This window comes from Castanea sativa, chromosome 9, assembly GCF_040712315.1.
Source record: "Castanea sativa cultivar Marrone di Chiusa Pesio chromosome 9, ASM4071231v1".
Taxonomy (NCBI): Eukaryota; Viridiplantae; Streptophyta; class Magnoliopsida; order Fagales; family Fagaceae; genus Castanea; species Castanea sativa.
The window spans coordinates 32,733,196-32,748,962 of NC_134021.1; the positions used below are offsets into that span (position 1 = coordinate 32,733,196).

At 31.9% G+C, this 15,767-nt stretch overlaps 1 protein-coding gene across 2 annotated transcripts; it reads left to right on the top strand.

Moving 5' to 3' along the window:
* The first annotated feature begins 375 nt into the window (after positions 1-375).
* On the top strand, positions 376-15,336 carry LOC142609829 (protein DETOXIFICATION 24-like). 2 transcript variants are annotated; one of them, XM_075781550.1, is made up of 10 exons: positions 376-397; positions 520-611; positions 5,888-6,137; positions 6,281-6,822; positions 10,618-10,704; positions 10,794-10,850; positions 10,945-11,183; positions 11,333-11,451; positions 14,553-14,639; positions 14,906-15,336. In XM_075781550.1, exons 3-10 carry the CDS (start codon positions 5,892-5,894, stop codon positions 14,966-14,968), a joined length of 1,440 nt encoding a protein of 479 aa, XP_075637665.1. In that variant the 5' UTR covers positions 376-397; positions 520-611; positions 5,888-5,891; the 3' UTR covers positions 14,969-15,336. The 2 variants fall into 2 exon arrangements, with proteins under 2 accessions (XP_075637665.1, XP_075637664.1); XM_075781549.1 differs by lacking the exon at positions 376-397 and having other exon boundaries at positions 408-611.
* The last annotated feature ends 431 nt before the right edge of the window (positions 15,337-15,767 follow it).

The window sequence follows — 15,767 nt, forward strand, 5'->3', positions numbered from 1 at the left end:
CGAATCAATTTTTTTTTTTCAAGAAAACAAATCAAAGTTGGGTTAATAGATTCCATTTAAGTTGTATTTATCGCATTTTCTCCCCACTTGAATTATATAATGGCCATACCCATACTCGTAGATACAGACAACTAAATTATTGCTGTCAATTTTGGGAGTTGAAGGGAATGTAACGGCTAATTAATCATATGAGCGCAGTAACGAATTATGTAGAATGAATAGAAGAAATGTAAATGAAAAAAAAAAAAAAAAAAAAAAAGGAGGAAAAGGAAATCAAAGGTGGGTAACGTGGGTTAATAGAATCCAATAAAGTTGTAGTTCATCAAAAAAAAGAATCTAATAAAGTTGTATTTATTGCATTTTTTCCCACTTCAATCGTTACTTTCAAAAACAGACAGTAAAGCCTCTCTCTCTCTCTCTCTCTTGATATTGCTCATGAAAGATTTGTAAGACAGATCTTGCTAATAAAAAAAACCCCAGTTCTTTTCCTTAACGATTGCATCTTTCTTCGCATGACAGTCTCTCATTCCCTCTAAGGTTGGAACATTTGCACGGCACTTGAAGTCTACTTCGGTTCACTCTCTCTAAAGGCAGCAATCTTTAAGGCCAAGGTATGCTACCATTGTCTCTCTTCTTTTAGCTTACAATATGTTGCACTGCTATATCTCTGAAGTTCAAGTGAACTTTTGAACTCACTGGACTGCTTTAAGTTGTAAGGATTCAATCAGAGCACAATACCTTGCTTAGTACTATTTGAAGATTATATAACAGTAGTATCTATATGGTAGCTAAACAATCAAGATTGATTATTGAAAAAACACTGCAGCTACCACATCAAGATTGATTTTAGAACAAGACCCCCTTTTTATTTTTATGAATTTTTATTTTTTTGATGAATCTTTTTATATTCCACATCTTAATCATACTATATTTATGTCATTTAAGTTGTTTAATTTAGTGAATATTGTTCCTTTGCCTATAGTCCATAAGGTAACATCTTTTCCAGTAGAAAAAGCTGTACTTACCTTATTAAGGTTCTAATAAAAAGATTATAAAAAATGAAGTTTATTAAGGTAGTTACACCTACACACAGTTTCCTCTTATTTTCTAAGCCGTAGAGTGGTTGATTTTTATGCTCTGGCTTCTGGCCGAGTACGTAGAAGGTATGCGTCAATGAATAAATTTTTTTTTCTCTATTCAATTTGTAACTACCAGTCATAGGGACCCAGGGCTGGTAGTTGAGAATTGATCAGACTTCTATTTCCTTTTCCTTTGGGTAATGATCCACATCCACGTCTCATTTTACTTTATTTATTTCATTTCATCTTTTTGGTTTGATATAACTTATTTTTTATATTTATATTTTGTTTAGAAAATAAATTGGAAAAAGTCAAAAAAGTACAACTGAACTTGAAAAAAATAATTGATTTTGAAACATGCATAAACAAATACCAAATTAAGCGCATAAATATATATATTTTTTTTGAAAGAAGCGCATAAATAATTTATATTCCCTTTTTGAATTCCAAAATTTTAAACTTATAATTTCAACCTAAAAATTTTGTAACACATAGATTTCATTGTACTTCCCATCAATTATTCAAAAAAGAAAAAAGAAAAATATACAAATATAATAAGATCTCATAACATTTTTACAATGTCCTTATTTTGAATTATATATGGTAAGTCCAAGTGTGTGTATACATATATATATATATATATATATATATATATATATATATATGTATGTATATATTAAGTTATGATGGGTCATCAATTTAACTTGTTATGAAGAAGTTTTGAATATATTATGCCCATTAAAGAATTCCTTAAAAAATTTACAAACATGACAAGTTAAATGAACAGTTTATAGGATAAAATTATAATAATTTAAATGATTTTAATACTTAATTAATAAGAAGAAATATCAAAAGTTCTATAATTCAATAGATAACTTGTTCTCATTTATTAAGAATTAGGGTTCAAATCTCCCTTCTAATCATTGTAACTATCAAATTATTTTATAAAATTATGAAATGAGGTTGTATATACAAATTTAATCAAATTAAACTATATAACAAAATGAATTTCTTTAGGGTTTTTGCCCCTTCAATTATGCAAAATTTTTGTAGGGTGGGCCTATGTTCAGAGTGTAATGGCCTTTCCGACTGTCATTAATTACTAAAAAAAAATGTGCGTGGAAAACTTTTCCTTTACTATTTTATTTAATTTCTTTTTTCATACAACCGAACCTTTATTGCTTAAATGTCCGAAATGTAAACAACTATATAACTGGTTTTTTATATTAAATCAACAAAATTTCTTAGCTAGACACGTATTTGCCTATCAGTCGTTTTTTTTTTTTTTTTTTTTTCTGCCACAGCTAGCCACTTCAAAGCAAAGGTGGGGCCTAATTAAAAACATACTCCACTTTTTGCTTGATGTTGTGAAAAAAAAAAAATATTTATGTCTAAACAAAGCACTTTACTTGACAAAAAGTCACAATAATTTTAAATTAGTTTATAATCTCACACATAAATCCACTATAAGTATGAAAATAGGCTAATTTAAAAGATTGTAAAATTATTATCAATTTTGGTTGTGTCCCACCTTTGCTGTATTCTCTCATTCACAACAACTTTTGCCTATCTTTTTTATTTTATTTTTTGCCTCATAACATTTTAATTAGCTGTCTCATATTTTACACAAAATAACTGTGAGGGCAGAAGGGTCAAAATATGTTTTTGAGCCTTGGGCTTGATCCGAGGGTATTAACTTGTCCGAGGAGGGTTTAGTGGTAATAACGATATTGAACTTAAAAGCCCGACAAGCAAACTATTGTGAAGGAGGTGGGTGGAAATAGTCCGAGGAGGGGCATCTCCTCGGCTATATGAAGTGAAGATTGTACTATACACTATGATGTTTATAAGGAAATACTAGGATGTTTAGTGGAGGAGGATGTGTTCCACAAGAACACAGAGAGAAGGAGTGAATAAGAAATATCTTAGAGAAAACTGTTACCACCGCATTAAAAACTTTGCACCTACCTCTCTAGCCGCATTAATGGAGAAATGACCTCTGAATAGTAGTGATTAGCCTTACAGCTATTATTTGAAGATTTCAAAAGGGTGGTAGATGGGACAAGTATATAAATTGGTGATCTGGGCCATACATGGATGATGGAGGATGATATAAAAGGAAGAGAAAGACATTCAAGCAAGGGGGTCGGAGAAGAAAGAGAAAAATACTGTATCCACCATGATCATTTGGAATCTATTTTTAGAACAAGGAAAAACAATACAAATCGTTCTCGACATACGTCCGAGGAGAATTTCTTTTACATAAACAGTTCGTTGCATGTGAATAGCGGATCTAGCTCACCATTTTTGTTATTAACTATTCATAGAACCTAGGTTTCAAGCCCACTCTCTATAAATTTCATTGTATTGAATTTTTTAGGCCCGATCCCTTCATATTATTGGGTTTGGGCATAAATTGTGACCTTACAATAACATTTTGAAAAACTACTTAATAACTTTGTAGGTTACTAGAACCTTAAAAATTGCCATTATCTCTTTTCTCTTCTATCTCTTAGCTTTTTCCAAAGTTTTTAATTCTGGATTTTTGCAATAATCCCAAATTGATGTATATTCTATTTTGTAGGTATATTGCTATATAGTATATACTATAAATAATTTTATTTATTTATTTTCTCAATTTATTTTAAGAAATCAAATTAGATGTTTAAATTAACTATTATGTAAAATAATTCATAGAAAAATAAATATAGATTATTATATGAAATTGGGAGGGAATAAGTACAACCTACATGATGAATGGGGTGGATTGTAATTCGCTCAATTGGTGAAAATTTTTTATTATCAAGTAAAGTTTTTGAACTCGAATATTAATACTAAAATTAATTAGTGTCCGGAACAAATAATAAAATATTTTATTTTATAAGAATAAAATAATAATATTATTATAAAACAGAAGCAAAAAAATTTAAAATTCTATCATAATTATCATATAATAATATAACATAAAAGAATCAAGATCACAAGACAGCGTAGTGATTGGAAGCCTAGAACTATGCTAAGTGTGGATATCACGAGATTCCCGACAGTGGATGCGTTTGGTTTGTGTAATGTTATGTTATAAAATAATAATGCAATTAGTTTTAGACTTATTAGGGCATGTTGAGTTGGTTAGTTTAAGTAATGTTGTTTGAGTGTCTTTTATATACGTGTGAGTGAAAAAATGTGTTAAAATATTTGTTAAGTTGTTTAAAATGTGTAAAAATATGTTAGAACTTACTTACCAAATACCCCATAGAACATCGAATTATATATATATTAGTATTATAGAACTAGTCGATGCTCATTCTCGCGTAATATTATATTATACTGGCAAATTTCATTATTTTGAATAAATATATATATCGAGCTGGTTGGTCATGGGATTTTCGATTTTGACCGTTTGTTTTGAAACTTTTAGAATGTAGAACCAACAATTTGTGGAAGGGACCACCTGCAGAAAACTTCTATAGTTCTGTGGTCTCTATATTCTACGTCGTGGCGCTTGCTTATTCACTAGTGCCAACTACCCCCGACAGTCTCCAGTCCACAGTGTTCGTACCAAAAATGGCAAAAAATTCAAAACTCTTTGTTTCGAAATTTTATTACAGCATTGATGAAACCGAATGCAGTCTCAGTTTGACTTCCCTCTTATTACCAAACCGCCTCTTATTATCCAAGTCCAACAACAGTGCTCTGCTTCTTTTTTTTCTTTTTCTTAAACGTGAAATAATATATATATATATATATATTGTTTTAGATGTTATATTTAAAAGACCCTTTGTAAAATATGTTTTAGATTCGTATGTGTTCTAAATACTCTAATACCAATTGAAAATTCTTATTCTGATCAGAAACAATTTATGCAGTAGAATAAATAAAATAATTCAACAAGTTTGTTATGAAATTCAGTATCACACAAACACATGTATTAGTTACGTACATACATAAATAAAATACCATATCTAAGACAAATAACAAAAATGAAAGCAGTAAAAGTACACACAAGTCTTTGCACTTTTCTTTTTTATTTTATGATTTATTGTAATCCACTGAGATTCTTTATAACCGGAGACAATTTTGGAAAACTCCTTTTGCTTAGGTTCCATTTTTAATTCTGTAATCCCTCGGGCTTGGAAAAAGGAAAAACGAAATATTAGCCCTTATAAGTTATAACTTAGCTAACTTTTTTGCTGAGAATAACTTAGCTAACTTTCTTAAAAAAATAAATAAATAAATAAAAACTTTATATTTTCAGAGGTAGAGAGGTCTAATATTTTTTCTTCATTGTCTATATATTATATTATTGGTATGATAGGACTAAATTTCAATATGGGATAGCCTCCTGTCTTTACATTTTTATATGAATCGTATGAGTAAAATAAACAAATTGTTTAAGAATGATGTTAGTGAGAGTACAAATATTACTATAAAAATATTAAAAACTTATTTGTCATTGATTACTAAAATGTATTTCAGGTATTCATTATGTTGATATAAAGACACCGTTTCGAATTCAGGATTATTTGCTTTAATTATGATAAATTATTGATTGTCTAAAAAGTTTAAATTGTTAAAAAAATAATAAATTTATTTATTTAACCATAATCCTAGCAACATACCCTGTAAGTCTTTTATAGTAAAATTAGTACTAATTGAGCATTTCTCATTTTTTCAATTGACAAGTTTCATTGTCCTGCACGAAATCAGACATGCTTTCATTTATTTATTTATTTTTAATGGGGTCAAATGTATAAGAAGTTGAAAACCCAAGTGCACTCAAACTGTTTTATTTTTATTTTATTATACAGAACAATGGATAATGCAGTGGAGGAAAGGCTTCTTGGATCAGAAGCAGAAGTGCCAACTGGTCTTAAAAGAAGGATTTGGGTTGAATCAAAGCTCATATGGAGAATAGCATTACCATCCATGTTGTCTAGAGTGACTGCATTTGGAATGATAGTGGTTACACAAGTGTTTATTGGACATGTTTCTGAACTGGACCTTGCTGCATATGCACTTGTGCAGAGTGTTCTTTTACGATTTGTAAATGGGATACTGGTAAGCTAGTTAGCTATTGATTTTGTTTTACCTTTACTTAAGAGCTACCATCGAGTGTAGATATAATCAATTTGTACAGTCATATACAACAAAAACAAAATTCTTTTTTTCTATTATTATAATTTTTTATTTTCTTTTTGAAGTTGGGCATGTCTAGTGCGACTGAGACTTTATGTGGGCAAGCATTTGGAGCAGGACAGTATCATATGATGGGTATTTACTTGCAACGTTCATGGATCGTTGATGCTGTTACAGCAACAATCATGGTACCGCTCTTCATCTTCACAACTCCCATATTTAGGCTACTAGGTGAGGATGAAGTAATAGCAGTAGCGTCCAAAGAAATCTCCTTATGGTTCATTCCTATATTCTATTCCTTTGTTTTTTCGTTTACCATCCAAATGTACCTGCAAGCGCAACTCAGAAACTCGATCATTGGATGGCTATCTGCTTTCTCGTTTATATTTCATATCCTTTTATCTTGGATATTCGTGAGCATACTTGACTTGGGGGTTGCTGGTGCCATGGGTGCGTTCAACATATCTAGTTGGTTACCAATCGCTGGAGAGTTTGTGTACATTTTCGGAGGTTGGTGTCCAAATACATGGAAAGGATTCTCTACTGCTGCCTTCATCGATCTATGGCCTGTAGTAAAGCTGTCAATTTCCTCTGGCGTGATGCTTTGGTAATTACAAGTTGTTTTTCACATTAGAGCATTAGCATTCATTGAGATATATTGCCATATTGCTATTTTTAGCACCACAAACAACAAAAACTAAGCAACATCAATGGTGCTATTGTTAATAAAATTCAACAAAGGTATAAAAATGAAAATTAAAACAAAAATATTCTTGTCTCTCTCTTCTCTCATGAAAAAAAAAAAAACTCTCTTTTTCCTCTTTCTCTTCTATTTTTTTCCTTCTCTCTCTCTCTCTCTGGTCTTCTTCTCTTTTTTTTCTCTCTCTCTCCGGTCTTCTCCTTTCTTTTGCCTCCCTCTTCATTTGGGTTCATGGTGGTGGTCGGTGGATCAATGTAGGGTGAATTGGTGTGAGCCAGTGTTGGGTGGATCAGTGTGGATCGTTATAGGTCGGTGTGGCTGTATTGGTGGTGGGTCGTTGTGACTTCGTGGGTCAGTGTGGCAGAGTTGGTGGTGGTGGTAGTGAATTTGGTTGTGGCAGTGGGATGTGGTTGAGAGTTGAGATGGTGGGTAGTGGCTAGTGGTAGCAGTGGTTGGAGGTGATGGTTTTTTTTTTTTTCGTAGGTTGTGTTTGCCACAGCAGTGGTTATGGATGTGGCTGGAGGAGTGGTGATGGAGGAAGTTGTTGCTAATTCCTAAAATTTTGTGGTAGAATTTTTTTATTATTATTTTAATGAGTTCTTTATATTATTTTAATCAAAATGGTAAAAAAAAAAAAAAATAGAATCATTGATGTTGAATGTATTATAAAGTGGTGTGTTAAAATAGATAAAATAAATTTTTGAGTAGCTAAAAGTTAAAAATTTTAGCTCCATCAATGTTAATGCCTTATAAAGTTAAATTTATTTCACTATTTGTCCTTTTTTATGATTCCCTTGCTAAGGTACATGACATTCTCTAGCCAAAAAGAAAAAGAAAAAATAGTTACTAAAGGAATACATTAATTTACAGTAACTTGTTAGGATACAAGTCCAACTGTCTTTAGGCCCACCATATTTTACATGTCTTGCACTCATTTTTTTTGTATTGAATATATACTAGATACTTGCACTTCACTCGTATGTCTACCTATATAAAGACAATCCTTTGCATACTTTTACACATTGAATACAATATATTTGATTTACAATTCTAATATGGTATCAAAGCAATCACTTTAACATTTTGGTTTTCAAGAATAGTCTTGTCTTCCTAGGCATTCCTCCAACACCCCTGCCTTCTCTGGTCAGCCATTGCCACCATCAAAGCTGTTCAATGTCACTTCATAGTTGTTAGACGTTTTTGGTGCTTTTGTTGCTATCAAAAGCTGCTCACTACTACCAAGATCATTGTCTATTCCAAAACCATCATCTTCCATCATCCAATCACATCTTCAATTGTATTGTTGGAACGATCTCAAGCCAATCAACTCAACTTTGCAAGAATGAAACCAATCAATCCAACATGAGCTGCCAAAAGCACTGGCTAAAGGCTTATAAGCATACCAAACTTGAGCCTCACTCTTGTCTTTCCTGTTTCCTTAGGAATGGCGAAACTTAGAAGGTCTATTGTTATTATGATCCAGTTATTCATTGTTGACATGTCTTCTAACAACATTGACTTTTTACTAAGGTATTTAAATTTTGTCCCTCCTTTTCACTTTCTTCTTTTTTATACTTGATCACTCTTTGAACATTTGAGCACTTTCCTAGACTACCCTTCGAGAGCTGCCTCACACTACTATTGGGTCCCCTCCTATGTCCTACACTTCAGTGCTCTTCTTGGCCATGATCCTTTCTTTCCCATTAGCATGACTTCCATTGCTAAACTACTCTTGCTACATTGCACAAGCTGCGGCGACCAACCTTCTATGATATACTACAATGAATGAAGACTTGATGCATTAGCTAAAGACCATGCTTAGGATCTTATTATCTACCTCTTAACAAGTCTATAGTTAGTTATAAGTTGGTTTTCAAGATCAATACTTGATCCAATGGGTCTATTGAGAGATACAATGCTTGTCTGGTTGCCAAAGGTTTCACACCAGAGTATGGCATTGACTATAATAAACCTTTGCTCTGGTTGCTTGTCCCTTATATTTTTGCACACTATTGGTTGTTGTAGCCTCTTGACAGTGGCTCCTCTTCAAGGACGATGTTAAAGATGTCTTTCTTGATGGGGGATTTTAGTGAAGAAATCTATATGCGACCTCCATTTAGTCTCTTTCATTCTCATACAATGACAGTAAACTCTTTTGTGCACTTTATAGTCTTAAGCAAGCTCTTCGTGCTTGGTTTGCTAAGTTCAGCACCATGGTTTCTCGTTTGATTTATTTTACTAGTTCTTATGACTTTGCTATACTCCTTCGTTGCACTGATAAAAGCACCATTTGTTTTCTTCATTATGTTGATGATATTATAATTATCAGTGATGACCTCAACAATAATGATCTTGAACTTAATGCGCAACTTTCCATTGGAGAACCATTGCCTAATTTCACCCTTTATTAGCAATTGGTTTGCAGTCTAGTATATCTCAATCTGTCCTCCAAGCATCTTTTGTGTTGTACACCAAGTGAGCTAGTTCTTGTCTACTCCACAATTGAATCACTATGTTGCAGTCTTGTGCATTCTTTGATATTTTGTAGGCACTCTTTTCCATGGTCCACACTTCTTTGTCCAATCTCCTTTCGCTCTATGAGTCAACTTTGATGTTGATTGGGCAGGGGACTCCACAAATTGACGGTCCGTCATTGGTTATTACTTTCTCCTTGGCTCCTCTCTGATCTCATTGGCAAATGAACATTATGTTGTGGCCCATTCCAGTTTCAAGGAAGAATACCATGCCTTAACTAATACCACATATGAACTCCTTTGGTTATGTTGCTTCCTCAAGGATTTAGGTGTTGCTACTTCTTTTACCACTTCTATCTATTGTGACAACTGAAATGCCATTTAGATTGCTCATAATAATGTCTTCCATGAACGTACTAAGCACATCGAAATTGATTGTCATTTTGGCTAGCATCACCCCTTCAAGGTTCTCTTTGAATGGTCTCTACTTCCTCTCAAGATCAATTTGTTGACATCTTTACTAAGTCACATCTTATAGAACATTTTGTAATCCATTGTTTCCTAACTTAAGCTATTCTCTCATCATCCTTGAGTTTGAGAGGGACTGTTGACGTATAAGCCTTAGTTTTAGGCCCACTTTAACAGACTTGTCTTTTACTCATATTATTTGTACTATACATATACTTATACAAAAGTATATTTTCTCCACTTCATTTGGGGGGTTTTCTAGATTTTACTTCACTTTTTCAACAATTATTAATGTTGTGACCAAGACCTAACCATATCTAGAACTGAAACTCTTATCCGCGATCAAATTGGCTTGTATTTCACTTAAGCGATATCCAATGTATCAATCATCTTTAAACAATAAAACAAGGCATAACAATCAGGAAACGCAATAACAATGGGATCATATACAATGTGGTCCCATACTCAAAAGTTAATCTAAAATTCTTGCCTTCCAAGTATATAAAATACTCAAATAATGGTTAATGATTAAATATTACATCTGTTTTAATAGTTTAAAATTTTAAAATAAATATAGTTTATCATATCATAGTAGGTGATTCTCAGTTCATGTATTGAAAATTTCATGTATTGGTCCTCAATCATTGAGGGCTTTTGGGACCCAACAGATTATGAGGTTGCTGTGCAAACAAACACACTGTTGTGTGGTTCAGGTAGCAATATCTAATGCTTTCAATGATTTTTATTTTATCTTCAACAGCTTAGAGCTTTGGTACAATGCTATCTTGGTTTTGTTGGCTGGATATATGACAAATGCAACTGTAAGCATATCAGCTTTCTCTATCTGGTAAGATCTATCTCATTTTCCATATTGATCTTCTTTTTCTATTCAATTTACTTGAAAGATAGAATTCAACTTTTAACTCCTTTTTGTAGCCTTAATATCGTTGCATGGGAATTTATGTTGTGCCTTGGATTCTTAGGTGCTGCTTGGTAAGGTTTTCATGATTTCATCTCTCTCTCTCTCAATTGTGAAGCTGCCACTTTTTGTCTCCAAACTCAATCCTCTTGTTATGTAACTGTACAGTGTGCGCGTATCGAATGAGATTGGCAAAGGAAATGCTAAAGCTGCAAAATTTTCCATTAAAGTTATTCTTTGTACTTCAATAACTATTGGAGTGATTTTTTGGGCCTTGTTTTTAGCTTTTGGGAATAAAATTTCATACTGGTTTACAAGTGATGAAGAGGTTGCCGAAGCTGTGTCAAGTCTTTCTACTCTACTTGCTTTCTCAGTCTTACTAAATAGTGTTCAACCAGTACTTACAGGTGAGTGTTTCATCTTCTGATTAGCTGAGAGCAGCCGTATTTTCTATTGTTTCATCATATTGAACTTTTAGCAAGCATATATACATATATACATTGATATATGTAAACATGTTTTCAACGTTTACTCACCTTTAGGTTCTTGTCATCAGGTGTGGCCATAGGTGCAGGTTTACAAGGTATTGTTGCAATTGTTAACATTTGCTGCTATTATGTGGTTGGCGTACCAATTGGAATTCTGCTTGCTTATGTGGCCGATCTTGAAGTGCAGGTAAGAAGTGATTAACAATATATTTTTACAAATATCAGTTAATTGTGTCAATGGTAGATATATTGTAAATTATAATTTTATATGCTTGATTAATGGAAAAAAGGAAATTGATCTTGGAGATAAAAACTTATTCTATCTGTTTTGTTCAACCATGAGAAAAGAACATAAAATGTATAGTAGCTGAATAGGTTCAAACACCATTAATTGTTGATCGATTGAAAAGAACAACGACAATGGTTTCTCATCATCTTTTAATTAATCTCTCTCCATTTATTTATTTTTATTTAACATGTTTAATGTTTCCCCCTTAATTTCTCTTTGGTTATATGCTAAAATATTTCAATATTTGATTTAAAGAAAATTACAATCTACCTTACTAGTGTTCCAGTCACTATTTCTGCATTTTTGCTATTATCATCTTGATTTCAGTCTTTCGAAAACATCATTATTCTTTATTTATTATATATTTGGAATTTTGGGCTTGACTCCTTAAAACAATCACATTTTTAAAGAACTTGAGAGTAGATATAGCCTCTTTTTGCATTTCAACCTTTGTCACAAAACCGTCATTGACACATCTAAGATTAGGGATGGTCATACCCATTAATTGGGTAATGGATATCCAACCCTACCGAACCAAATATTTTGGGTAATACCCAGTTCTTAATAGGTAGAAGATAATTGAGTAGGGTTTGGATATTACCTAAAATTTTTTAGTAGGGTTTAGATATTACCCATTATTTTCAATTTAACTAATTAAATCTAACCAAAACCTAACTCAACCAAATTAGTATGGTTAAACTCCCAACCAACCCATTATCCAATAATCAAAATGACTAAATTGCCCCTAAAACCTAAAATTACCAAAATACCCCATAAACCTAAAAAATGACCAAAAGACGCCCTGAAACTTAAACAATGACCAAAATACCCCCAAAACCTAAAAATTACCAAAATATCCCTAAAATCTTTAAATGAACAAAATACTTCCATAAACTAAAAATTACAAAAATATCCCCTAAACCTAAAAAATAGCCGAAATACTTCTGAAACCTAAAAAATGACCAAAATACCCCCCAAAACCTAAAAATTACCAAAATACCCTCTAAACTTAAAAAAATGACCAAATACCACCGAAACCTATAAAATAACCAAACTACTATTGAAACTAAAAAATGACTAAAATACCCCCCCTAAAACCTATAAGATGATTAAAATATCCCCTAAACCTAAAAAATGACTAAAAGAACCCAAAACCTAAAAAATGACCAAAAGACCCTCAAAGCTTCAAAAACAGCCAAAATACCCCCCAAACTTAAAAAAATTGACCAAAATATCCCGGAATCTAAAAATTACCAAAATCCCTACAAAAACTTAAAATTACCAAAATACCTCAAAAACCTAGAAAATTACTAAAATAGCCCCAAAATCAAAAGAAAATTACTGAAATATCCCTAAAACCTAAAAATGATAAAAATGCCCCCTAACCTTAAAAAATGATCAAAATACTCTTAAAATCTAAAAAATGACGAAAATAACCACGAAGCTAAAAAATTACCGAATTTTCATCAATATCTACAAAATGAATGAAATATTCTTAGAACCTTTCATTTGATGAAAATACCCTCGAAACATCCAAAATACCTCAAACCTCTATTTTGGTAATTTAAGAGGTTTCAAGTGTATTATGGTCATCTTACATGTTTAGGGGTATTTTGGTCACTTTAAAGGTTTCAAGGGTATTTTGTTCATTTTAGATATTTTGAGGGTGTATTTTGGTCGTTTTAGAGGTTTAGGACTATTTTGGTCGTTTTATAGGTTTCAAGGTATTTTGGTAATTTTAGAGGTTTGGGGGTTAGTTTTTATCATTTTAAAGGTTTTTGGTGTATTTTGGTCATTTTCAATGTTTAGGGGTATTTTGGTCATTTACAAGTTTGAGGGTATTTTGATTATTTTTTAGGTTTAGGGTATATTTTTATCATCATATAGGTTTCAGGGTTATTTTGGTCATTTTATAGGTTTCGGGGGGTATTTTGGTCTTTTTTAGGTTTAGGGGGTGTTTTGGTAATTTTTTAGTTTTAGGGGTATTTCGGTCAGTTTTTAGGTTTCGGAGGTATTTCGGTCATTTTTTAGGTTTAGGGGGTATTTTGGTAATTTTTATGTTTTGACAGTATTTTAGTCAAATTTTAGGTTTCGAAGGTATTCTAGTTATTTTTTAGGTTCACAGGGATTTTGGTAATCTTAAAGTTTCGGGGAAATTTTTGGAAATTTTTTAAGTTTTGTGGGTAGTTTGGTTATTTTTTAGGTTTCGGGGGTATTTCGGTAGTTTTTAGGTTTAGGGGATATTTTGATCATTTTTAATGGTTTTTAAGCATATTTGGTGATTTCGGGGGTATATTGGTCATTTTAGAGGTGTCATGGGCATTTTCCTCATTTTATAGATTTTGGGATATTTTGGTCATTTTAGTGTTTTTAGTATAATTGGTGATTTTAGAGATATCAAGGGTATTTTGGTCATTTTAGAGGTTTCATGGGTATTTTGCTTATTTCATTTTAGAGATTTTGAGGATATTTTGGTCATTTTAGTGGTTTTTGAGCATATTTGGTGATTTTATAGAAATCGGGTTTGGGTAGGGTATAAATATACATGGGTAAACAAATCGGGTATCAATTGGGTATGGGTACTAATTGGGTAAGGTAATCGGGTATCCATAAATAAATTAACTGGGTTGGGTATGGATAATTGGATATACCCTACCCATGGCCATCCTTACCTAAGATGACAAATTTTACATTTTGCTAACAAACTTTCAATTACAATTTACCCTTTTGTGAATTTACCCTATTATAATTTAGTTTAATTAACTTTTTCAATTATTAAATTTTTCCTCCTAACGTTTAGATTAAAATGAAGTGGTTAAGGGTTTTTGGACTAAATCCTAATGATGTCACATCGTTAACGGAATTTAATCAATACTATGATTTAAAACTGAGATAAAATTTTCTTTTTTTCGGAAATTAGAGAACAAAATAATACACTTTGTTTTTTCTACTTTCTGTTTTCCTATGCTTAAAGTTCACTTTTCTTTGTTTATTTACAGGGTCTATGGATTGGGTTGTTATGTGGAGTGCTGATGCAGACAATTGTTCTTTCCTTCATTATATGGAGAACAAATTGGGACGACCAGGTAAGTTAAACTGTGAAAGTAAATAAAGTTATACAAATGACTTGAAGTCAACAGTAGTTTCCAGTTATCATTGTTGTATGAATTCCCACAGTGACTGTTCAATCCATATCTGGTGTTAATTTACGGTCTATTATATACATGCTATAACATATGATCAACAATCATGCAAAATATATATATATATATATATATATATATATATATATATATATATATATATATATATATATATGATCAACAACTTATTTTTGCCTTCTTTTCTATAGGTTAAAAAGGCATCTGAACGTCTTAATCGGTGGTATTTGGATTCGCCAGAGGAAACTAATTAAAGCGTGGATGGTCTTTCTTTCGGCTTTTTAGAGCGTTCACAGCAGTCCCACTAATTTAATATTTTGGCAAAAATTTATCTAAACTCAATCGAAACAAGCATGCATTGGCCTCACTAAATTAGCTAAAGTTTTTAGAGAGGATAGTCTCATCTCTACATGTAGTGGGCCTCTATCCTCACTACATTAAATTTCAATGTTGATAAAGTATTGAGGCTAATGTATGCTAAACTAGCAAAAGTAGAGTTTTTTTGGATTAGTTTAGCTAAATATTTGAGGAGACTTCTATTAATGCTCTTATCTTGTAATTTGATTTGGTTTTGACAAGGATATCTATTTGTTTTGCCTTAATGAAAAGTACTATTTAATAACGGTAGTGAATTAATCAAGGAGTAACAACTAACATGAATTGAACTACTTAATTAATTGCATTAATGCCTTACACTCAGGAGAAAAAAAAAATTATTGAATAAAATTTGATTAAATATCATAAGCCAAATTAGGCATTATATAAGTGAACAAAAAAAAAAACTTCCTCTATCCTCACTGTTAGTTCATAAACATGTTGAGCATATTTGGCAGCGGCGAAAATGTGCCTTTGCCATTTTCACAAAAAAAAATCAGCATGTTACCCCATTTTTCAAATTAATTAGGGAAATGTCCCTCTTTTGAAACTTGATTTTCTCAAAATCAAATTAGGTCCTATAGCGGCGTTTTAAAGAGCCTATAGTGACGTTTTAAGAAGCTTATAGTGGCGTTTTGGAACTCGATCTCCATGAAATCGAGTTATAGGTAAAAAAAA